This window comes from Ictidomys tridecemlineatus, chromosome 8, assembly GCF_052094955.1.
Source record: "Ictidomys tridecemlineatus isolate mIctTri1 chromosome 8, mIctTri1.hap1, whole genome shotgun sequence".
NCBI lineage: Eukaryota > Metazoa > Chordata > Mammalia > Rodentia > Sciuridae > Ictidomys > Ictidomys tridecemlineatus.
The window spans coordinates 12,336,950-12,362,274 of record NC_135484.1 but is presented as its reverse complement, the minus strand read 5'-3'; the positions used below and the strand labels follow the sequence as shown (position 1 = coordinate 12,362,274).

The window sequence follows — 25,325 nt, the reverse complement described above, 5'->3', positions numbered from 1 at the left end:
AAAGACCAAAATACATGTTCTTGTGCTTGAACAGATGTCATGCTCAACATATATGCTGGCTTTACTGTAAAGGTGGGGAGCACATACACTTTGAATCAGTTATTTAAAGGAAAAATCCATTAATTTTGAGAACTGGGTAAGAAATAAAAATCATTTTATTTAGAAATAAAAATCCTAAAAGCATTGCAAAGAAAGGCTTTAATTTTCCTTTAGAAATTTTGCTCAGGTCATAAATGACTTGAAGATAAGAAAAGAGGAAGAAAGTAAAGAATAGAGGGAGAAAACGTGTTTGGCTTAATAGGTATTCTCTCAAGGAAACCATCCATAATAGCCCTGTGATAGCCAGCAAAAGTTCTTCTTCAGTTGCACACACAAATGCTAAAGCATATTCATACTGACCCAAGAGGTATTCCTAAGGACTGAAAGGATTAATTGATGTCTTGACATTTAGGAAAAATCTGAGGGTTCCAGGTGAAAGTATACCTAAGGGCCCTCAATGCAGTTCTTACATACAGAAGATGCTCAATTAACACGTGCTACAACCAATCTAAAGTGTTCACGGTCTTTGCTTTTTCTCTCCTTTCAGCTAGAAAATCTGGAAGCAGAAACCGCTCCTCTGCCCTAATGGGGTCTCCTGCCATTCAGAGCCTCCCTGAGCTTAGAAGCCTCTATCTATGTGGAAACGAGTCACTGTGAGATGGACAGGAGCCTGAGATTCCTAGGCAAGCGCCTGCTTCCGAGTCCTCCAGTCTGTCCTCTCTGGCTTCCCCACTCTGCACCTTATAGGGACATGCAAACTCTATCAAGCCCTTGAAAGGAAAAGAGTACATCCCACCCATGACCCCGGCTTGAGTACATCATCACAAGGAAGTCGCCCGAGGGGACCACAGTCTGCCGTGGTATGTGAATTGGGGTCATCGTTGATGGTGGCCCTTCTGTACTTACTATTCTGTTGCCAGCAAATATTTATGACCTGGTCAAACAAAAACCACCAATTGTTAAATCCACCACAGTAACACATAAAGTAAACGCTACCTCTGACCACGCACGTCTTGTGGAAAGTCCCAGTCTCTCTAATCTTTTGTGAGGTGATCTATTTGTGACCCTAATGTTCACCTTAAAATTGCCATCTGGTTAAGACACCATTTGCACTTCCATGTCTTGGTTTCCTATCGTCTAAGAGACAGTAATGGAAAGGCAAGAGATGAACAGAAAAGCTCATCCAGGAATGCGTCGACCAGCTGCAGAAGGGTTGATCTCCCACAGGGCAAGCACCTCCTGAGAGTCACAGGAGGTGACAGTTCCTTAGGCTGTCAGTGTTCCCTTGCTGGCTGTCATTTAAGTGCTCACAGAGGGTAACAGTCAGCCCACCAACTCATCGTTTCATGCCCAAGAAAGCAGAACGCTGGAACACACTCTTCCCTTCTCACTCCTCTCTCCACACTGTACACAGTATTTTCCTTTTTTAAAACTCAGCTCAAAATACAGACGCCTTTTGAATCAGTGTGATAAAACGACAGATGTTTCTGTTGAGTGCCAGAATAGTTTCAATGGTTTTTTAAAAAAAATATATGGACTCGATAAACCTAATCACAAAACATGAAAGACTCAAACAACCACAGAGGAAAACAGGCAATCTGCTTTCCAACCTTGTTTAATTACTTGGATGTGAAATATTCACCATGGCCCCAAACCGTTTCCCTGAACACTGCAATTATGTAAAAATATCATCACCAATATTTGGGTCTTTTCTGAGCTCTGCTAATGGTCAAGTTTTCTTTGTAAAACATCAGTCTTCTGAGTGGTTTCTCTAAGACAATTCCTCTCCTAGACTGGCTTTCTTTGTGGTGATACCAGTGGAGACCTGGTGAATGCCCGTTTCATTTGATCTGTGTAGACAGCGAGCTGGACGGCCCTGCTGAGCAGCCACGTTGCACGTCTGTCTAAATACATCCAGTGCACTGCCACTGCAGTTATCTACAAAACACGGCTCCTGCTCCCCTTGCAAGTGTTCTGGAGCCCATGAGCTGCTAAGAGACTCAACTGTAAAATGTGTATCCTTTTATCAATCTAACGAGACACAAATACACTGCAGACATCCACAGGCAATGCACACAGGAGACAGCTGTCAGGGATCAGAAGGACTGAATTTTCCATCTCAGATCCTGCCAGCTGTAATCATGTGGGCCCAAGCCCAGGATCCACTACAGGAGAAAAAAACAAAAGCCAAGATAAATGTTTTAACGCTTCCTCCTGACGATGCCTTGTGTTGGTCTCTGGTGAGCTCCATTTCTCAAGTAGATAGAAACACATAATGTTAAATTTTTTTTCACATTTTCTGATAAAAGTAATTAAAATCAGAGCCTGAAAAAGATTTAGAGTTTTAATGCAGAAAATTGCAAATGAAACACACTAAGGGAGAATGAAGTATTTGTACATAAGTAGTGGGGAGGAGGATTCTTGCTTTGAAAGTGCCATGATAATAGGATTTCTCTCAAGAAATGGTTTCTGCACAGAAGGCTGTTTCTCAGCCATCCTCCTTCTGCCTGATGAGCCTCTCTCAGTATGAATTGTCCAGCACGTGGTTGAGGCAGTCCAGTCTTGATAGAGGACTTGGTCCAACTTTTCCTACAAGCGCATCTGTATGCAAAAGGCTCTTCCATGCCATCTCTTAGATGCTGCATAGAACGCACAATGAAAGGCTTCATCTTACAAACAGGACATTCTAAATAACACATTGTTGACATTTTTCCTGGAAAACCATTTTTGTTGTAAAATTCATGACAAGCAGAGAGGTAACAACTTAGGTGGGCTACAGCTCCTTGTAAAGATGAAGATAGAGAAAACACGGGATTCTGTCTGTTCTTCCTTCTTATTTCACCCCTTAGGGATGGGATTGCTTCCTAGGGTGGTTTCCCAGGGACACAGACTGCAGACAGGAAGCAGAAGTCTTGCTACTTTGATGACTTGGGGTAGGAGGGCTAGTTGGCTGTGTCCAAAGCAGTGCTGGCCTTTACTTCCGTCTCCGCCTTCACCTCACTGCTGTTTTGCCCCCATGTCCTTCTTTCCCTACCCGTCACTAGAAAGGAAAGAAGAGAGTGGGGAGACCCAGCTGGGGTAAGAGTGACTCCAGGGATCCATGGAGGAAGCCTGTGGGGAGCAGCTCAGAAGGGGACTGGTCACGCTTTTATTTTAAACATTTTGCTGTAATGTTCTGGATTAATCTTAATTGGTTGACATGGAATATGTGTTTGTGAAGATACTCAAAGCCTGGGTTTTAAGGTCCTATAGATCTGCATCTGAAGACACGTTGTGAAAGTGTTTTGGTTTGTGGTTTTGAACAGTAAATTTCAGTTCTCCTAGCTTCTGTCTTCTCTTAAAAGTTCAGATAATAACAGTCAACCTCCTTGGGTTGTGATCAGGATCAAGGAAGACAACGTTGTCAACATTTTTGCCGCTGTGACTAAAAGACCCAACCAGAATAATTGTAGAGGAGGAAGAGTTTGTTTGAGAGCTCACAGTTTTAGAGGCCTTAATCCATAGAAGACTGGTTCCACTCCTCAGGGCTTGAGGTGAAGCAGAACATCATGGCCAAAGAGTATGGCAGAGAGAAGCAGCTCACATGATGATCAGGAAGCAGACATACACCAGATACAGAATCTATACCCCATAGGCAGGCCCCCAGTGAACCACCTCCTCCAGCCACACCTTACCACCTTAGTTACCACTCAGTTAATCCCTATCAGAGGATTAATTCACTGATTGGGTTAAGGCTCTCATAACCCAATCCTTTCTCCTCCAAACCTTCTTGGATTGTCTCCCACGTGAGCTTTTGGGAAACACCTCACATCCAAACCATAACAAACAAACGGATATAAAAAGCTTGGCCTACCAGGTAGTAAATGCTCCCTATGTGTCGTGAAAATTATAAATGAAAACTATCAATGTCGAAGAAAACAATAGGCAGACGAAACCTCAAGGGAATCATCCCTGGGAACCATCTCTGATCACTTTTGGCACAAAACCCTGAGAAGTGCCTCCTTTTCTCCCTGTTGGAGATGGTTCAGAATCATAGTGAGAGAACAGGGCAGGCAGGCTGCATTTAAGAAGACTATATCATTAAGGTCCAATGGTGGGACATCTGTCCAGGAGCCAATTGAATTTAATCAATTTAAATTCAATTTAAAAATTTCAACCCACAGTCATTGTTCTCCATTGTCATCAAAATGTTTAAAATATAAGGAATTATGAACATCAATAAATAAGCAAAGAAATAAGAAATAAGCCAACCCAGATGCCCAACAGCTCCATGTGCTACAGTGTGTGGCAGTATTCAAGTTCTTGTCATGGCACTTCCTAGACGAGGAAGCAGATGGTCCAGTTAATTTCATTCATCCAATACAGTGCCATGTGAAGGTGCACCACAAATAAAAGAACCTAGGCACCACTGACACTGAGAAGTGGATTAAGAGGGTATTGAAGATGCGTAGCTTATAACAAAGTACTTTTCAAATAACATTGAATAAATGCTGTGTATGCATTTTAAAGGAATTTTTAGCACTCTGAAAACATTAAAATTAAATATATCAATCTTTGAAAGCACCTCTTAACTCAAATATATGAATGGATGCTTCCAGACCCTGGGCACACATTCTAAGGTAAATTAATCTTCCAGCATTCTTTTCACCACACAGTGGATACAAATTTAATCACATATGTTTCAACTCATTTTGCATTTCCTCTTAGCTTGGAGTAACCAAGAAGTTCACTGAAGTCTGCACATGGAATTGCACTCACACTTTACAAAGCTACAGAGGAAGTTGGGACAGTTCCTGCTTCTTCTGCATTTTGAGAGATTCAGGTTTGCATTTCAGAGTCAAACCACCTGGAAATAATCCTTAAAATGCTCACGTCTGCAAGTCCTGGACTCGGCATCCAGGGAAGCCAGTTCCCCTTTATCTCTCAAACTCTAGAAATGCAGTGTGTCTCTGATCCATTCACAACTGAGAGCATTTCATTACGCTGAGACAATTAAAACTCTGCTGCAATCGAGTGAGATGCTCCTAGATGACACCATGGGGTCTGAGGCAGGCAGGATTGTGTATTTGGGAAATGGGAATGGAGAACCAAGTAGAACCAATGCAGGGTAAGAAAGGAAGGGAGCACTTGCCATTTTTATTTTCCTCCCCTTGGAATTAGTTAGCTTCACACCTTACTACACTCAAAGAAAATAGTTGGCATGATCACCCTTTATCTAAAGAAATCATCTTTAAAAGTACTCAGATGTTTTGTAGAGTAGGTAGCCATCTAGTCAAAATTGCACAGATTCTGTAAGATCTTTCAGGGCCACATTGGAGCACCAGCAGCTTCACTAGATGGTTTTACTGACCCGGTTTTCAGGAAAAGTTCTGTTCTTATTAGAACACCACAGAAGCTAAACCAGTCCTCTGGTATTGTAAAAATTACCAAGATTGATCAGAATAGTTCCAGATGTTTCAATTCAACCAGGTTGTGTTTAAGAATACTGTCATAAAGGTCAAAGGCAAAAGCCCATCAAAGGGCCTGACTGTGGAACATCTGTCCAGGAGCCAACTGAATCTAATTAGAAAAAAAAATTTCAACTGACTTTTTCAAAATTTATTTTATTTTTTTAATTGTTCTAATTAGTTATACATGAGAGTAGAAGGCACTTTGCTACATCATACACAGACAGAATATAATTTCTCACTCTTCTGATTGTATATGATGTGGAATCCTTTCTGTCATATAATTATATATGTACATAGAGTAATAATGTCTGATTCATTATACTATCCTTCCTACCTATTTATCCCCTCCCCTCCTTTCATTCCCCTCTACCTAATTGAAAGTAACTCTATTCTCAGGTGATGTGTCTTCATTTTTGGTTTTGAAATAATGGTGATATCAATCATATCCCGAAAAGGAGGATAACCCATTTTTGTGGTAATTGAAGTTGCCTGTCTCTGTATGTCTTAATCACTTATGGTCACCCAGAACTGTTTTACAAATCAAATGTACTTTACTTCTCAGCCCGCCATCATGTGTGTGAAATCTAGCCTGTCTCATTGAAAAAGAGATCAACTGCTCAAGTTCCAACTAATAGTATTACCTTCTTAGCAATATATGCATTGCCTATAAAGAAAAAAATGCATTCTTTTAAGATTTCAGAGAGGGAGCCCAGCTAAAGCACACTGGAGACAGGGGAAATTCACCTCTTGGCGTGCACCATAATAAAAATGTTTAGCAACAAAAGGTGTCTCAGGAAAAGGCTGTTTAAAATATTGTCTACCACTTCCTTCTTGTCTTGAAATTGGGGTTTTGAAAAGACCGAGATCTTTAAAGCAGGCTATTACCTTTTGCTTTAAATGCATAAGTGTTCAATTTGCATTACCCGATAATGTTAGGAAATTTCCCATGAATACCAGAGTTACGAAATACTAACTGGAAACGAGAGAAGAAGTGGTATGAACCAAGGAAGAAATAAGTAGAAGAGGAAGGGCAGAAAGTGATGGCTTAGATCCCCGGTGAAACTGAACATAGACGACACATATGCCCATCAGCAAGAGTGAGATTCATTAATTTAATTAATTTGGTCAATGAATACCAGAGAGAAGAGAGAGGAGATTACATGTGTGTGACCTGGTGGCTGTGATTTTCCTACCCAAGAAGTCAAAGCAGAGGACTCTGAGAAAGAGAACAGCCACTGTTTTCCTCCCCTTGGAGAGTAGCAGATGTGCCCCACCACTGCATGATATTAGCAGGGCTCTCCTTGCCCTGGTGGCCTCTGGAGACAGGCTTCTGGTTTAGAGATGCTTTTCTTAGTTCATATCTGGTTATGGTGGCCATGTCACCACCCTTCACTTCTGTGACATCAAAACAACCATGCCTATGAATTAGCAGGTGCCTTTTCTATCTGCAAGTCTGGGTGGAGTTGCTGGCCCTGTTCTTGGCAGTTCTGCATTAGGAAGCCTAATTGCAGGTGCTGGGTTCTCTGTGAGCCCTCTGAAGTTCTCCAAGAAGAGGTGAGCCAGGGGACCCTTCTGGACTCTGAGTGACATTAGTGTCCTCACTTTCCCTTAATGAGAAAGCACCATTGCACAACACAGACTTGAGAGCAGTATTAAACTCTGTGCTTTTCTTCCACCCCCAGACGGTACATAGGGCTTTTCTTCTGCCCTGTTCCAAGACGTCTTACTTTAAAATTACTGAGCATTATCGTCTAAGGATTCTGACTACCAGAGACTTTCAAAAGAGAGACGGCCCCATCTCTAATGTGCATTTGGGTGAAAGGAACCATTGGGGTTCCTTTTGCCCAGTTTTTTGAGAGGTTGTTGTTGTTCTTTGTTTCCTTTTTGATTTGGAGATTTGAGGTGGATGTTGTTTGTTATTTGTCCTTGTATTCAGAGTTCTTCCCTTCTCCCTAAAATGCCCCTCTCATCACATGACAATATTCTCCTTAGAATAAGACCCAAAAGCCTTTCCTCTCTCTCCTGAATGGATTTTCTTTTGCAGTGACCTCTGTAGGAGGTCAATACCACCAGTTGAGAGGTGCCTATGCCATGACTTGACACCATAGCAGGCCACCCACAATCCCCATTTCTCCTCCTGAGGTCTCCCTCTGTCCATCATTTTGATAGAGAGCCAGTCAGAATTCAATGTCCAATATCCTACCAGCACTAGAAGCCCATCAGCTGATTCTTGTTCCCCTGCCTCTCTGCAGGTGGGAAACCTGACTCCAATTGCCTGCTCCTGCATCTGCAGGGGTCCGCTTGGAAAACAGGAGAATAACAAGGCTTCCTGTTACTCCTTTGGCTATGATACAATTTGTTCCCATCTGCCCCCAGGCTCACCCCTGCTCAAACTCAGTGGGGAGCTGCTACTGATCACTACTGTATTAACTCAAAACTCATTTGCTTTATGGAAATTTAGGGCCCTTATTTCCACCAGGGAATAGAGAAAGCCAACAGGCCTCCTACCCAGCTGGTATTTTCCATGCAAGCTACTGCATCTATAAAATTAGATTCAAATAACAGGTTATTTTCAGGATTTATAAACTCGGTATTGGAAAGAGTAGTTGGGCAAGTGTTCTCAGAATCCCCTTTCTATCTATGAATCAATTGCATAACTTCTGCAAAGGCTGGGGAAAAAAATTCTTGAGAAAAATTTGAGTTTACCTGAAAACTTTCCATTGCTTTTGGGTTTTGTTTGTTTTAAATAGATCCCATCCATTTATTCGAAGGAAAAACATGGGGGTGGAGTTAATCCTGATCACGTGATTCCTTTTTCACTTTTAGAATGAACTCATCCCTTCTAACCAAATCTTATCATAACCAATCTATAAATTAAGTTACCTAATACAATTCCTTCAATGGCTGATGTCTATCATTGTCAGCAATATTCACTACAATAAATCCCAGTGAAATCTCAGAAGAGTAGTGGTCTGTTGAGGTCGAAGGGACAGGCTGCTGACAGGTTGGCACATGTGCATGGATGAGCATATAAAAACATGGATATCTCTATTTTAAAGTATCCTTTTTCTCATAATGAGACTGAAGCTTCCAGTAGAAAATTGAGAGATCAGTTTGGCTACTTGTTTTCTTATTGATTCTGAAGAGAGTTGAAGCCACATGCTGGCTGTTGTCTGCCTCGCTAATTTCTCACTTAGAGACAGCTTGAAACTGAGCAGTTACAGGCACCAGGAGAGGAAGGCTGCCTGGTACTTCAAGCAGAACTGAGAGTTAGCAAAGGCAAATCCAGGAAATGGCCATGCCAGCTAAAGGTTATGTACTTCTGGCATCACTTTAAAAACGAGCAGTGTTGCTTCTGGCTCTGCTTCCCTGTACTTTTTATATTTTAAAGCATAGATCTCATAATATTGAGACTCACATACATATATCATTGGAATTTTAATGCCCATGGTTTGAGAAAAATCCATAATGGAAATTAAAATGTTGATAACACTTTTAAATGTGAATTTGATTTCTCAAAGACATCTAAATTCATTGGAAAAATAGCTTTATATATCTTCTTAAACATATTTATTTAGTCCAAAGCTGGAAAAACCCATGTCATGTTCCCTCTGACCAGTGGGAACAGCTTTGCAGCCTCTCAAGAATCCAAGGACCACTGTTGTCTTTTCAAATGGCTGGTTTGGTTGAATTTTCCATTATCGATCAGATGCTACGCATCTTCATACCTTAAAATACCTACCACCGTTCCCCAAAACACTCACACATGTTTGAGCACACAGACACAGACACACACACACATGCATGCACATATACATGCACATCCACTCATACATGCACATGCAGTACACACATACATGCACATGCATGCACACAGATACAGGCACGTGCAAACACATACATGTGCATGAACGAGTGCACTCATGCACACGCACATACATGCACACACAATATGCCAAATACATGCACATTCACACATATGCACAACATGGTGAACTAAAACCTTAGAAACCATGTGGTAAATTTGATCAAAGTAAAAAGTAATCAATGAACAAAACTTAGCAAGGGCTTACCGCCTTAATTGGAAGTCTAGAATCAATAAGTTACTTGTAAACTCATAATTTACATTTTATTCTGGAAAAGTCAACATGCTTTCAACCATACCTTTTTTATTTCAATCTTAGTTTGAAGTTCAAATCATTCTATTATCTCTACTCAAGCATCAACTTCACTGAAAATATGAACCATCTTAAAATATTAATCCATAAAATTTAATGTTACTATTTATAATATAATAATCCTATAATAAAATGTCTGTGTTGACTACAGCACTCTGAATGTTGGAATACAAGTTCTCATCAATTTAATAGGAATTAAGTTATAAATATTAGTGTATATATTCCCATTATATGCCAAAAAATACACACACACATATCCACATATGCCCTTGTTTTATGGGAATTTATTAAAGATAAAAGAAGTATAGGTATGTATATGGATATGAATGGGAATTTATGTTTTCATATTAATGGAAATGTATTAATAATTATCATACACTTTATATTGGCATATAAATTCTCATTAGTTTAATGGGAATTAAAGAAGAAATGAGTTTCCACTAAGTCATTCCTCTTTTTGCAGAACATATCCCGAACTTCTCACCTAAGTAAATAATAATTCTAACCAAAATGACAAGTGATCTTGTTTTTATTTTGCTATTATATGAAAAAAGAAACCATTTTGCAAACAGAGCTTTATAAAAAGAAACTTCAAAATCTATCAAATGTAGCAAATAAACAAGTTTTATTTTAAAGTGTGAATTTAAACATTAGGTGCTATGTTACTTGTCATCAATTTTTTTTAATATTCATGACAGATTTTTGCTATCCAATAATTTCTGCTAGAAAAGAGAAGGTATGCTGTCAGTTTTTAATTACTTTTGAAATTGAGTCAACTAATAACATTTAATTTTAAGACATACCAATAATATTTCAGTGGCAAAAAATAAAATAAAATAAAACTGTTGTTAAGAATCTACTTGGTTAGAGTCTGTCATAATTAAATTCACATATTCTAAACAGATTCATGCCCACAAACTACCTTCCTCCCCAGCAACAGACAGGGCAACAGAATTGTTCCTTCTTTACTCTGTAGCTTCAAATTAAACCTAACATGACCAATCAGTCCTCTACCCATGCATCTCTCGAATGTGTTCCTGGTCTGACAGAAGAGCAGAATTTGATCTCTTTTTTGAAAACATCAGGATAAAATGAGAGCTGGAGTCCTGCCCCCACGGCAGGATAACATTTTAATTCACATCTGTCCAAATACCTAAAGAGCAAATGGAAATGCCAACCAGTAGCATAAGAAAGTTCTAGGAGAGCTCATATTTGACAGGTTTTGTATCCAAATAAATGAAAACATAACCACATTTTTCAAAACATAGTATGAAATCCATAGACTTAACAATGAGCAGAACTTGTTTCTTGTGCTTGTCTTTCAGACCTTTTCCCACATCTACCTTTCAAAAATACTTCCCTGGGAATCTGTTTCATCCATATGCCCCTACGAGGAAAATGAGAAACAAATACATATATTGCTCATTGTATTGATACACAAAGAATAATATTTAAAAACATACAACATCCTTTTCATTGTGATGTCTGGAAGTTTTCCTTCAATATTCTGTTTATTCCATTTTAATTAAGGTACTAACCCCATCATAATGTCTTTTTATTATTGAAAACATAAGTACCTTCACTTTCAGTAAAGACTAAGCTATCATTTTATCATTATGCACATTTCCAGGTAGGACAAGATGTTCAGATGTAGCTTTCAAAAGAATTACCTGATTCATCATGATGGTCTCATATGCAGATCAAAATGTTGACTAGAATATCAAACAGTAAGCACATCACTAAATTCTTTCTACATCATTCCTATTTGACTGTTTAAGACAGTTGTATGTAAAAATAATATAAATGTTTGCATTGCATTACTCTTGATGTGCCAGAACCCATAAATGTTTTGGGTTGTATTGTGATATTCTTGCATGTAATGTATGATATTTACATATATGACTAATAAAGAAAACCTAATAGTGATGCAAGTCTAATTTCCCTTGTCTTTCTTATTCTCATATGATAACTTGCCTGTTTAGAAAGAAGTTTCTCAAGGTAAACTCTGTAATGTAGAAAAGAACTTAGAATTATGCTGGCAGATGTCTTTGATACTAAATATTACGAAGGGAATAAAAGAAATGGACTTTCTGTCTCCATGAATTATTTCTAATTTTAGAACCAAAACATCCCTAAACCTTAACAACCATCAATCACTTCTTAAGCTAGAATATCCAATGAAATCATAAAGGGGAAAAAAATTCTCTGCTATAAATACAGGCAGAGAAAATACAGGCAGATAAATTCACTTCTGTCCACTTTTCAAAAATAAATGTACTGTTGATATATTAAGCAATGAAATTTTTTGCGAGAAACAAGGAGTTCAATAGGTGACATTTAGAGTATACAATAAGTGGTTAGGTGTGATTTTTTTCAATGTGTAAAGAATTTTAACATGAAAACATTCTGTGGGAGAAAAACTATTTTAAAATAATAAAAGAATCTCAACATGAAAACATTCTGGGGTGGGGGAGCATTTTAAAATAACATTTAATGACTCCAAGTAATCTATTATGAAGAGTTATCAACATGAACCTCTTGAAAAGAAAAAAAAGATATCCAAATGGGAGCACATTTCTGCAGAACATTATCTGATGCGACTTCTTGAAACCCTCTTGTTTTTCTTGCTCTGCTAATCACAACTTTTAAACAGTGTCCACTAACTGGTTAGGCTCCTTCATCTGAGATGTGGGACACCTATAAAAACTTAAACTGAGCAGCAAATAAACCATTCATGGTAACTTTTGAAATGGATACCATGCCTTTAGAGTTCTATTCTTTTGAAAAAATTAATAGGTGAATAATTACAGAATTAGAAAATATATACATTTAATATATGTAAATATACATATATATGAAAATGTATCTAAAGGATGTAGAAACTGTAGATTATGATTGCAGATCTATTTTCATGTATCCATGCTAATTTTGTTAAAATACTCACAGACTTCCTGGGACAAAAGTGAAAACTTGGGATTTCCAATTCCCTCCCATGACATTTAAGGGCTTTCATATTTTGTGTGGAGATGCCATGATTTACCTACCCCCTCTGCCACTGATAGATGCAAAGGTTGTTTTATAGTCTTAGATGATCATACACATCTTCAGGAGAGAGTGGTTGGGTAAATCATGTCCAGTGGTTTTTTTGAAGGAATTTAACTCATTTACCTTCCCTCCAGCAATATGTGAGATGTTCCCAGTGCTGTCCATCCTGGTCAACATTTGACATAGTCACTTTTTAAACAATCTTAACCATCTTGATGGTATTTGGTGATCTTTTATTAAGGGTTAATTTACATTTTTGATAGCAATTATGCTGACCATCTTACCTTTATTGGCATTAAGACACTTGGGTTTATAAAGTGACGGTGTACACTTTTTATCTACTATTTATTGGGTTGTTACTTATGGTCTCTTGACTTGCAATTCTTTAGATCTTCTAGATACAGTTCTTCATTGGAATATGTTTTTGCAAGTATCTTTTTTCTCACTCTGTTTTTTAAAATGTTTTACTGTTTTAAAGGTATAATCGGATGAATGAAAATGCTAGATTTTAGCATAATCTAATTTTTCACTGACAGTTGGTTTTATTTCCTATCTAAGACATCTTTGCCTCCTAGAAAGTGAAAAAGACATTCTTTGTTTTCATCTGGAAGCTTCTACCTTTCAGTCTATGATCCATCTGAAAATTGCGTCTGGTACGATAGGAAGAAGGTTTTGATGAGGTTTATGATATGAAGATTGAGCTACTGTTCTTGTCCCTTTATATTTCATCTTATTCATTTGTAAATTTCTACAGATATGGCCAAAGGGGTTTGGATAAAGATAAACTGCTGCCCGCTGGGAATGGCCTGCAATGGGCAGAGGTTTTGAGAGATGAATAATGGAAAAACAGTTAAGCCTGGCCACAGCCAAATTTTAAAGAACTTAGCATGTCCTACTTTACTTCATAGACAGCAGGGAGCAGTGGTCAACACTGAGGCAGAGAAGTCGGCTGGTAAGATTGGTGTTCTGAATGACCACTATGGCAGCCCCCATGCTAGACTCCAACCACTGACATTCTCAGATAAAGACCCACAATGCAAAGTTATGTTCATACCCAGGTGCTAAGAGTCAGTCACTCCTTCCAGAACTACAGAGCTAAGAGTTTACCCCCAGAAATAAGGGGAGTGATCGTCCCAGGTGACAAAAGCCAATGTAACGCTCCCTTCTGGAACACCAACATTCTATCCAAGTCTTGTTTTGAGAGGCACAAGAACACCAACCTCTCTGAGCCTACGTCTGCAGGGAGACCTGCAATTCTCTGGGATATGCCAGATGATGATGGCAGGTACAAGAGCTCTGGTACAGAGCCACACTGAACAACTCCTACACAAAACACACACACACACACACACACATACACACACAAACACGCACACACACATGGGCACACACATGCATGTAGCCCCCCCCCCCAAGTCCCCAGGCCGAGGCAAGAAGCAGACCCCCCACTGAAAGTTCTGGAGTCATGATACATTCTGAAGCCGCACTGTGGACAACAAAACTCAAAGCAGCAGCTCATCAAAAATGTTCAACCATGATCCAGACTCTTCCTCCTGGGACTTGTGACCCAGATCGCAGGAACAATTGGGCCACCTGGCAAAAGTACAGACTTTTTTCCCCTAAAAAAAAATTGATTTGCCAAGCAGCTCATTTAAAAATTAATATGCACTTCTAGGATGAGTAAAAAGAAAAAAAACACTATTTGAGAAGTCAACATGAGAACAGTAGTTAATATCCAGTTACCAAAAATAGGTGATTGATAGGAACTATTGAAATTAGAGTTCATGTTAGGAAGAGATGTTCTCATGGACCTTCATTGTTTTCTACCCATCTCTTAGGAGACCGTGGGACTCCCAGCTGCAGACTAGTGGCCAACCAAGTCCTGGAATTTTAATCAAACCTATAGGGCACGTCCTGACAAGATTTATTTTCACTTATTATTCACTGTATAGAATAAAACTGGAGATATCTTTTGCAAAAAAAGAAAACAGTTTCGAATTAAAGTGCATGAGAAGAGGTATCTTCCTGGTGTACACTGTGCTCCCATCCTAAAGAATACTGATACAATTAATCTCTGACCTGGGTAGCACTAGCTGTCTTTTAAATTCTATGTTCTCTCTAGCATCAGGCTCCATGTTCAGCATATGGGAGGCTTGAGCCAGCCACAATGCCCAACTTCTCTGAGCTTCCTGAGCCTAATATCCAAGTCTGCAGACTTCTCTCTCAGCCTTGGCGGATGCTGAGGCTCCCAAGGAATGGAGGCAGTAGTAGCTTTGGGCAGCGTTCCAAATTCTGCCAGCACAGCCTAATGCTTGCATCAGGGCTAAAGCTGCTAGTTTCTCTTGAAAACTAGATGGGGGTGTTCTGAGTAACATCAAAGCAAGTACACCAAAAGTTTGAGATAAAGAAAACTGACAGAATTTGAGATTTAATATTCTCTGAAGAAGCATCACTAGAAAACACAAAAACTTGCTGTATTTTCCTTGTTTTAATGTTCTCACTATTTTGAGTACATGTTGAGAGTGTAGAAACCATTATCTTTTGAGGGTTTAAGGCTTATAAAAATGTAATTCATCTGTGCCCCCTCTGGAAAGCCTGAATTATTATATCCCAGAGGAAAAAGTCTGGTTGGTTCCATGGAAAGAGCTGAATGAATTTGTTGGGTTCTGGCTGCCACAAAAGTCCTACCTAGGTCACAGCCTTCCCAAGTGCCCTTTTGCTGGGCTGATGCTTCCTCCCATTGCCCCTCCCATTCCTAAATGCACCATTAATCCATTCTAAGGCCAATTTTTTAAAATGACAAACATTCTGCCCAAGATAAGAGAGAGGGAGAAATAAGAGAAATCCCTCTGGGAATTTATGGCATTAAACTGTCCTCAACTCTTCTAGAAAAACAAAGTGATCATATTTTAGCTGAATAACCTAGAAAGAGATGTCAGAGAGAGCCACGTGGTTCTGCAGGCGGAACTTCTCTAAATCTCTCATTCCCTCCTTCCTCTCTAGAAAGGCGAGGGGCCCTCACATCCCACCTAGTCCCTCAGCCACCCAGCCTCGTGCCTGAGCACTCCTCTCCTGCCGACTCAGCATCCCCATGGACGATGCCCAAGACACATTCTAAAGTTCAAGCACAACCAAAACAAATAGCTCCTTAAATTCAATCACATGGAGAACAATGGAAACTGGCAGCTGCTTTGCATGACCCACCATGTGACATGGGTGCAGCTGGGGTTGGAAGGGCTTCCAATGCCTCACGTGCAGAGGAAGGGCTCAACAGCAAGGTAAGCAGAGCAGGAGGTAGAGGGATCCCACCTGCCTGTCAAAATAAGACCCTATGACTATTTGCAAATAAAAAGTGCCTTCAAGAGTGTTATGATTTAGATCTAAACTGTCCCCTGAAGTGCTCATGTTTTAGACAATGCAGCTAGGTTCAGAGATGAAAAGATTGGATCATGAGGGCTGTAACCTCATCAATGGATTAATCCATTTGATGGATTAATAGTTTGAATAGACTACTGGGTGGTAACTGTAGGCATCAGGCATGGCTGGAGGGGTAGGTCACTGGGGCAGGGCCTTGGGAAATAATTTTGTCCCCGGCCCTTTCCTATCTCTTTTCTCTCTGCTTCCTGGCCACGAGTTTTGCTCTGTTATTCCCTTTGGCTATCATATTTCTGGCTTGAAGCCTCCTAAACTGGACAAAACCTCAGAAAGAGTCAGCCAGAATAAGCCTTTCTCCTTATAAATTGTGCTTGTCAGATATTTTGGTCACAGTCACACAAAGCTGACTAACAGAGAACACTCACCCTTTTAATAACAAAGACGTGATAATGATATTGCAGACATTCATCAAGTGCAAACTGTGCACACTAAGTTCTTCAAAATTATTACCTCCTTTAATCTTCACAACAACCTTATCAAGGAGCACTTCCAGAATCCCATTTTACAGATGAGGAAATTGGTACTGAAGGAGAACAGTATCCACAGTAACCCAGGTAATGGGCTACATCAAGACTACGCTCTCCACCTCCACATTAGAGGAACTCTTTCAAAATTCATTCCCCAAGCATATAGAGACCTTCCACTGAAATGTAGATAAAGGTCACAAATCAATCACGTATATTTTATTTGCCATCAGATTTAGAAAAAGAGAAGCCAAGAAAGAAAAATTCACAGTATGAAGTCGAGGTCAGTGAAGGAGACCATTAAAGTCACAGAAGAAAGAGGGACTCACAAGAGCCAGGCCCAGGAGCACAGCATCTCTAGGCTAAGATCCTCTCTCTTGTAAGGCTCCTGCTCTCACAAACATTCAGAATCCATTCATATCCAACTAGCATTGGACATCCTGCTGAGCACTGAAACAGAGAGATACTTACTTACTACTTACTTACTTAGTACTTACTAGACGTTTTAACCTCTCTGAGCTTGTTTCTACCAAGCCCAAATCACTATTAGCTACCATGCAGATTAAATTAGACAATAATCAGAAAGCTTTCCATTAAAAAAAAAGTGGCTGTTTAATGATACTAACATTTTAGAATGTCTTCATATAGAGGTGACTCTTAGTCCAGGTCCTCATTAGAATCATCTGATAGCTTTAAAATAAAAGTAAAAACCACGCCTGGGCTGGCTGCAGATGAATCATATCATTTGGGAACCTAAGGGTGCTACCTGGTCATGAGGACTCCTTTAAAGTCCATCATGTGATTCCCATGACTGTGTTTTCTGGGTTGAGCATTTGAAAAGAATGAGTAGCTTGGCCTATGTGTTTGGAGGGAGGGAGATATTCAATGTGGGTCTCCAGATATTGATGATTCCTTACTCTTGTAAATGGTATAAGAATGGAGTAGAAAAGAAAGGAAGAGGTCAGGAGCACGGCTTTATTTTTCCTTGGGGACTTAAAAAATGGTTCCCCTTTAGGGAATATCTCAAACTCTTTGGAGCTTCTCCACCGTGCAATCTCTTGCCTTTAAAATCTCTTTCAACCTGGAGCATATTACAATCCAGAAGATACACAGATCTAAATGGCTGCAGTGTCCCAAGGACAGAACAAGCAATAGTAATGGCCTTTTGAGTGGTGCCTTGTCTATACCCCGATCCTCACCGATGTCCCTGGCATGTCAGAGGGGGCCCCTGACGCAAGGTCCCTGGTGATACCCTCTGAGGTTTAGTTACCACGAAGAAAGAAAGAGCTTGACCGTGGCTACAGCTGGTAAACCCAGAGCCATCAATCTGTACTTGGCTGATGTATCTTCAGAGAAGCAATCATTGTGAAAGACACACACCCCTGGCAAGTGTGGTAACTTGCAACAAACTCGCTAGAAATGATTGAATGCCTTTCATCTTCTCTGCTGTGTATGCAACGGGAGATCTGATCTGATCTGCAGCCCAGGTGACCAGAAACCAGGAGCATTACTCCCATTGCCCACCTTTGAAACCTGCCAGTGATGTTGTCTCCTGGCAAAAATCACTGGAGAATCAGTCGAACTCAAAACTGTTGAGGAAGCAAGGGATGCAAGAGCGCAGACTCCAGTGCCCTGTTCCCTGCCCTGAGATAAAAGCAGCAGAGAGGCTCTGAAACATTGATATGCAAGTCACTCTCAGGCTATGAGTCAGTTTTCTTCTGAAAGCAATTAGCAATTACCAGCATTTATTCAGTGACTGGGAGTCAGGCAAACAGGCAGACACTGACAGTCTGTCATTATCGCACAAAAGAACCGAAGCTTTTATCCTCCCCAGAGGAAGTAAGACTTTCAGAGCTCCTCAACTTTCAGGCTCCCTCGCTTCCCAGACCTATGATTTGTTTCATCATCAACCTTAAAAATAATATAAAGTTCAACCGTTTATATTGGAGGAGCTGCTCGCAGGTGCACCTCCCAGGGCTCCAATGCAGCTCCAGAAAGCACTGGAAGCAACTAGAATATTGATGTGCCAATCAACCCTCAGAGGGTGCCACAGCAACACTCGCCACCCTTTGACTCCCTCCAGATAGCACCCTTTCTGCAAACCTCCTTCCCTCAGCACACCCTAACTCTCTGGATGTCGTTCTCATATGGTGTCTAGTCCACAGCCCTGTTGTGCCAGGGCGGTGGGCAAGGTTGCAGACAGGCCAGAGAAACTACCTAGAGACAGCATGAGAGGCGTGGTTTATTGGTGAAAACTTGGGAGAGATCAGTGGCAGCTCCAAGAAGAGTTCAGGGGCAACAGGGTGACAACAGGGTGTCCAGAGGTGACAGCTGGACAAGTGACATATATCCTTTCCACAGTGCCCTCAGTTCCATGCCAGTCCCCACTCAGAAAGGGACTTTATATGTTAGGCTGCAGAAGCAGTGATGTCCTTACCATTCATTTGCTTAGTTTCCTTATCTGACCAACATCCCAAGGAACAACTGTCTTGGTTCACTTATAAGAAAGTAGCTTTCTACAGAAAACACCAACTTGTCCAAGTTCCCAGGGTGCATAAAAGACAGCCAAAGAGCTTCAAGGTAAATTGTACCTGAATGCTTCGGCCCAGACTTGCCCTCCTTGTTCCCTCTGTCGAGTTTTGGGGAAACAGGAGGTGAGGTGCTCTACTGTGCCCCCTTGCTTTCGGGATGATTCAAATGGTCAAATCAACTGAGTTATTTCTCATCACATGCCAGTTTTAAGCCAGCACTAGACATTTGTAGAGTCAAGCGTGAACAAGAGAGCCAGGCATGGGCCCAGCTGTTCAGTCGCAGGCTTACAGTAACGCAGCCAAAGCCAATCTGTAGTTGACCCTCGATGTAGCCCAGTGGTCGGTCAGGTTCAGCACTCTCCAACTGGGATCCCTCCAGCTCTACCAGATGCGTGATTTGGTACAAAACATTTAACGGACCTGAATCTTAGTTTAGTTTTCTCATTTATAAAAAGGATAAAAGCTGCCTTCCATAAAGGAGAGAAGAGGTTTATAAATCCTTCTCCCTTCCTAGTAGAAGGCACCAGCTTGTCCTGCTCTTCACCAGATGGTAAGTACAAATATCCCGTTGGGTTGTCTCCCCCTAAGTCTCAGGTCTACACCCCCAGGTACCTCATGTTCAACAGTTCAGTTTTCTCCATTTGTTCCCTCCTGAATCACCCCACCTGGAGGCCTTGGTGGGGTGGGGACTGTGGACTTCCAGGCAGCCCTGTTGCCTACGTTTGTCCAAAGCAGTGCATGACCTCCCCAGTCCACAAGCCTCAGCTGCTGCTTTGCCTCCTGACTCTCACGAGCAAGCTTTAAACCAGGGGCCCATGAAGCCCCGCGGGCACCAGAAGCACGATGGAGCTGTCCTTACCAGTGTCCTCAGATGCTTGGAAGCAGAAGGAATATAAAAGGCCCAGCTCTCCATACCTGTCCCCTCCAGCCTGTGGCCCTCTCTAGAGACTTCCACCTCAGAATGCCCGTGCTCTGACACTTCTCTCACTCCCTGGGCCTGCATCAGCTGAGGTTCACCCAACCCCACCGAATAGCCACAGTCTCATCTCAACCCCAAGCCTGGACCAGATCCTTTGCACACTTTATCTAGGTTCTGTACCAATCAGGTATTGATTTGAAAGAACTCCTCGAACTTTCTCTGTCCTGAGTAGAGGACCCCCAGCCAGACTGATCCAGTCTTATTTCCAACATATCAAAAAGCATTGTCACTCACATATACATACATACATGCACACTACTGAATAGGTACAATACACGTACAATAGAAGATAGTTACCATTATTATGATCACTTTTATACAGGATGCAAGCTGCTTGTGCTTTTTAAAATATTCCTTGTGCTTTTCTGAATTCACTTCTCTGCACCTAAACTGAAGGGGTTGGGCTGAACAGTTTTTATAGTTTCAACTTTCACAACTAACCCTTAATCCCACATCTGTCTGACTGACTCGGTATTCTCACTTTGATGTCCTATGGACCATTTGAAATAATACACCTAAATACCAGAGAAGAGTGACTTGTCGAAAATCACAGAGCATTAAAGTGCTGAGCAAAGATGTGAGCGTAAGCAGGCTGACTCCACAGCCTGTGATCTTAATAATCATACATGCTGCCTCTTTAATAAACAGTAAGTTGCTGTAAATAAAATACTTTCTTAATTTTTTTTTTATTCTCCATTTACTTTTGTACAAAAGGCAGCTCCATTCCTGTAGTATAAGATGGAATAGAGGTGGGAATCTTGACCTCACCCCCTCTCATACCCTAACAGTTCCCAGGCTCTGTGGCATCCATGAGGTCTCTGAAGTCCCTGTTCTATGCACCCCATTGCCCCTACCATAAAGTCACCATCTATGAGAGAGTTGCAAAGGGCTCTGGCTGCCTCCCTTTCCTGTAGCCTGGTATTCACCAGTCTTCATTCAGCAGCCAGACACTCTTAGCACACAACTCTGATCATGCCAATACCTCACTTCAAACCTCTCGGTGGCTCCCGGTTTTTCTTCTACCTGAATCCATCCTGTCCTTGGTTAAGGACAGCCTCCTTCCTTAAAATCCTACCCAAACACAATCCAATCACTCCATCAGCAAAACAATCTGTCATTGTTCTACACGCCACATTCTGGCCACTCCTTCCACTAGAGATGTGCTCCCTTCCCCTGCCACTGGGGAACTGCCTTTTAGCCAATTTCTATTCTGTTCTTTCTTTGTTTCTTTTTTAATAAAGATGTCACTTTCTCCGGAAAGCATTTTTCATGATAATGTGCCTGCCTATGTTCTCCCTCCATATTCCCAAAGCACCCCATGCTTTCTCCCATCATGATACTTAACATAATGAATTGAATCCCTTTTTAACTAGTTATGCCCAGTGCCAGATTTGAAACTTGAAAGCAGGAAGAGCAGTATGCAGAATAAATTCACCGCTTCCAGAATTTATTGGAGTAGATGTACTTTTCCCTATTTCTCCTACAATATACAACTAAAAGCTGAAAACAGAAAAGCAAGAAAGAAAAATCAATACAATAAAAGGATAATGGTCTGGAAAGAAACTGGCAAACCTTTAGCAGGAGAGAAAACACACATTTCCCATACAGGAATAAAGAATTACAGACCTACAGATATTAAGAGGATAATAAGGAATATTAGAGAAAATTCAACAAAGGTAAGTTGGGCCATTTATGTGAAATGGACTAATCCCTCAAAAATCACAGACTACCACAAGTTTCCCAATATGAAACAGGAAATGAATATCATATAAGAAAATGTTATTTAAAAATTCTCCAAAAAAGGCATCTTTAAGCTAAGAATGTTTTCCTGGATAACTATATTACATATTTAAAGAAAAATTAACATCAATTTTATACAATCTCTCCCAGAAAATGTAAGAGTAGAGTGCTCTCCCTAATTTACTTTCTGAAATTATATGCTAATAGCAAAACAAAATAAAGATATACTAAAAAAATTAGAGACCAATATCTCTCAAGAATATAGAAGTGAATATTTCTAACAAATATTAGAATAAAGTTCAGTGATACTAGAAAAAAATTATAAACTGCAGCCAAGTAGAGTTTATTCCAGGAATGCAAGGCTAGTTTGATATTCAAAACTAAATCAAGCATTCTAACATATTAAGAATTCAAGAAGAAAATCATGATAATATCAACTAATGCAGACCATTTGTTGGACAGAATTCAACACCCATTCATCATAGAAATTCTCAGAGGAAAAGAATAAGTGGGAAAAGTCAATTCCTCAACTTGATAAGTAATATCTACTAAAAAACTATAGGTGTTATTACATTTAATGGTGAAAGACTGAATGTATATCACCAGTGAATGGGAGCAAAGTCAGGGCATCCAGTCTCACCACTGTTACCCAACATTATGATGGAATTCTAGCCAGTACAATAAAAGAAGGAAATAAAAATATAAGCCATAGAGTCCAGAGGGAGAAATTTAAAACTTCCCATTTGCAGATGATATGATTTTCAATAAAATTCTAAGAAATCTTTTCAAAAAAATTAAAAGTTTTCAAAAATCCATCTTCTAGAATTAATCAAAATCACAGCATTTAAGATAAACATACACAAACCAGTTGTATTTTACTTACTTGCGATGAACATGTAGACACTGAAATTAAAAATACAATTTCACTTACAATCACTCAAAAAAAATGAAATTCTTAGCTGTTAATCTACCAAAAGTGTTCAGGATTCATTTGCTAAAAATTGCAAAACACTCATGACAGAAATTAAAGACATCAAAAATAGATGGGAAGTCAGACCTTGTTTATAGGCTAGAAGACTCAATCAATCAACCTAGTCAAGATGTTAATTTTACCATGGATTGATCTGCAGGTTTTATGCAATTCCTATCAAAATCCCAGCAATATTTTTATAGATATAGACAAGATTATTATAAAAGAGCAAGAAAAGAAAATTAGCTAAGACATTTTGAAAAAGAAGAAATTGGGAGGAAGAAATTATCCCTGGTCTAATCTTTATTTACATAGCTATAGTAATCAGGGTCTGAGTGGTACTGACACAGAATAGAGATCAAATGACAGAACAGAGAACCAGAAATAGGCCTGCATAAATACACCAAGCTTGTTCTGGACAAAGGTTTGAAAGCAAATTCGATGAAGAAAAATCACTTTCAAACAAAGGACATTTGTTTGGGCATTCACAGTTGGACATTCATAGGCCAAAAAAAAAAAAAAAAGAACCTTGCTTCATACAGTTTATAAACATGGCATTGAATGCAAAAATATCACACACATTCCTTCATAAAATCACCCAGTGATAGGCATTGCCAAGCAGTGCCTTTTCAGAGGGATTACTTGCCTAACTGGGATATCTGGATGAAGAAAATGGGAGAGGAAATTTCATATACCTCCTCTGGCCAACAATTTGTAATGGCAGGTAAATACTTCAAGTACAACCAGTTTTTGAGTTATGTAAGAAAGGCTTTTGTAAAGAAGGCACAAAATCAGTGTTTGTGATGTGCTGTGTAATGGCAAACAAATAATTCTGATTTTCACTCATAGATGTTACATTAACATGATGGAATGGGGAAAAAGAGCACTTGCATTCTGATTTCATTCTCTGGGTCGACAAATTGTTGAGCCTGGAGAAGTACAATAGCACCTTCAGTCTGTTGTGCTTCCTGGGGACTCTATGCAACATGGAACATAAAGTGCCCCCTACATGGAAGAGCCATGCAGACAGGTGGATAAGTGCCTTAGGTCACACTATCTAAAAAGACAGCCCAATACAGGGATTTTTGTTAAAGCGATGTATTAAGGAGGGTTCACAGAAAAGGTGTTGGGAAGGAGGACAGGGCAGGAGAAGAAAGCTCATTAATGAAGTGTTCTGGATAGAACCTAGCTTCAATCTAATCTCCAGGGAGGCCCTGGAGTAGACACTGCACCATGGAGCTGGTCCTATCCTGCACCCTGTGAGCATGACTTACTGGTCAGTAACTGCTGAGGGGAGGGATGAGAAAGGGGAGCAGGAAACCCTCTCCAGAGAGGAACCTGCTCTGCAGTCACAGGCCAAGCTCTGGACAAGAGGGCAGTGATGAGTGTGAGCAGCCAACATTCACTGGGACTTGGTGCATCACCCTGCACACCTCAAACACCCAGAGACTGCACCAGCTGCCTACATGTAGGTACCATGAACACCTGATCTGATAACTAAACACAGGCCCCATTGCACCTGTGTGTGTGATTTCATTAGCCAGGAAGTCTTCCTTTTTTTATAAAAATCATCTTCCCTTGATACACTCAAATTCAAGTCACAGTATATATGACATACAGGACTTTCAAGCTTGTTGTTAAAACTTTGAAATTCTGGAGTTTCTAGGAGTTAGTGATAGTTCATGGGGATGTAGCAAGATACCTGAAAGGGAGATTCGCAGTAAGTGACATAATGTCCAGGTCCTGCTCACTGGAACCTGTGTATATATTCCAAGAGGAATTGAGGCTGCAAATCACCTGGCCTGAAAACAGCCAGTTGAGCTGATTGTGACCACACATTCCTTGAAAGAGTCAGCCTGAGAAAGATGTAACTACAGAAGAAAGGCACAGAGGGTTAGGAAGATTGGGGCAAAGAGACCGGAGGAAAGCAGTGTGAGTACCCTCTAGAAGCTGGGGAAAGTAATGGGTATTCCCCTGGAGCCTTCACAGAAGATGCCATCCTGCCAAAACTCTGACTTTAACCCAGGGAACTCCACCTCAGCCTTCTGACCTCCAGAGCACCAAGGTAAAAACTTGTTTAAGCTGCTAAATCAGTGACCATTTGTTACAGCAGCAACAGGAAACTAATACAAGGCTGTTCTAGAAATCAGGAACCCACTCTACCTAGGTCTTTTTTTGATCCCTTTGGTATAAAATAATTTTTACTGCTTGAATATGGGAGCCGAGAATCTTTGGTGATGGCAGGATGAAGAAAAAGGAGGGTTCAGCAAGCGCAGCAAGAACCGAGAGAGAAGGTAAAAACATGAAAAAAAATGCACCCATTGTATAGACAGCTGTAGGGAGATATGAATCACATCCAAATGCAGGTTAGCCTCCTCTGATTGGTGGATACAAACAAAGGCAGACTATTTAGAGATTTCAATATCTTCTTTGTTCACTTTACCCAAAAGTGTATCTTATGTGGCTTAAGGAGCTTTTGCACCATTGATGGTAA

At 40.3% G+C, this 25,325-nt stretch overlaps 1 protein-coding gene across 2 annotated transcripts in view; it reads left to right on the top strand.

The window, feature by feature from the left end:
• Oprm1 (opioid receptor mu 1) overlaps positions 1–11,604 on the top strand; it is a 71,243-nt gene extending 59,639 nt beyond the window's left edge. The window contains exons 4-5 of one of the 2 annotated variants that reach the window (XR_005733036.2): positions 587–4,658; positions 4,747–11,604. Coding sequence is in view for 1 of the 2 variants with exons in the window: in XM_005321386.4 (XP_005321443.1) it covers positions 587–625 (39 nt within the window). In the remaining variant the exon portion in view is untranslated. Of the gene's footprint in view, positions 1–586 lie in introns of both variants that reach the window. The other variant, XM_005321386.4, reaches the window with a different exon arrangement.
• Positions 11,605–25,325: the final 13,721 nt, after the last annotated feature.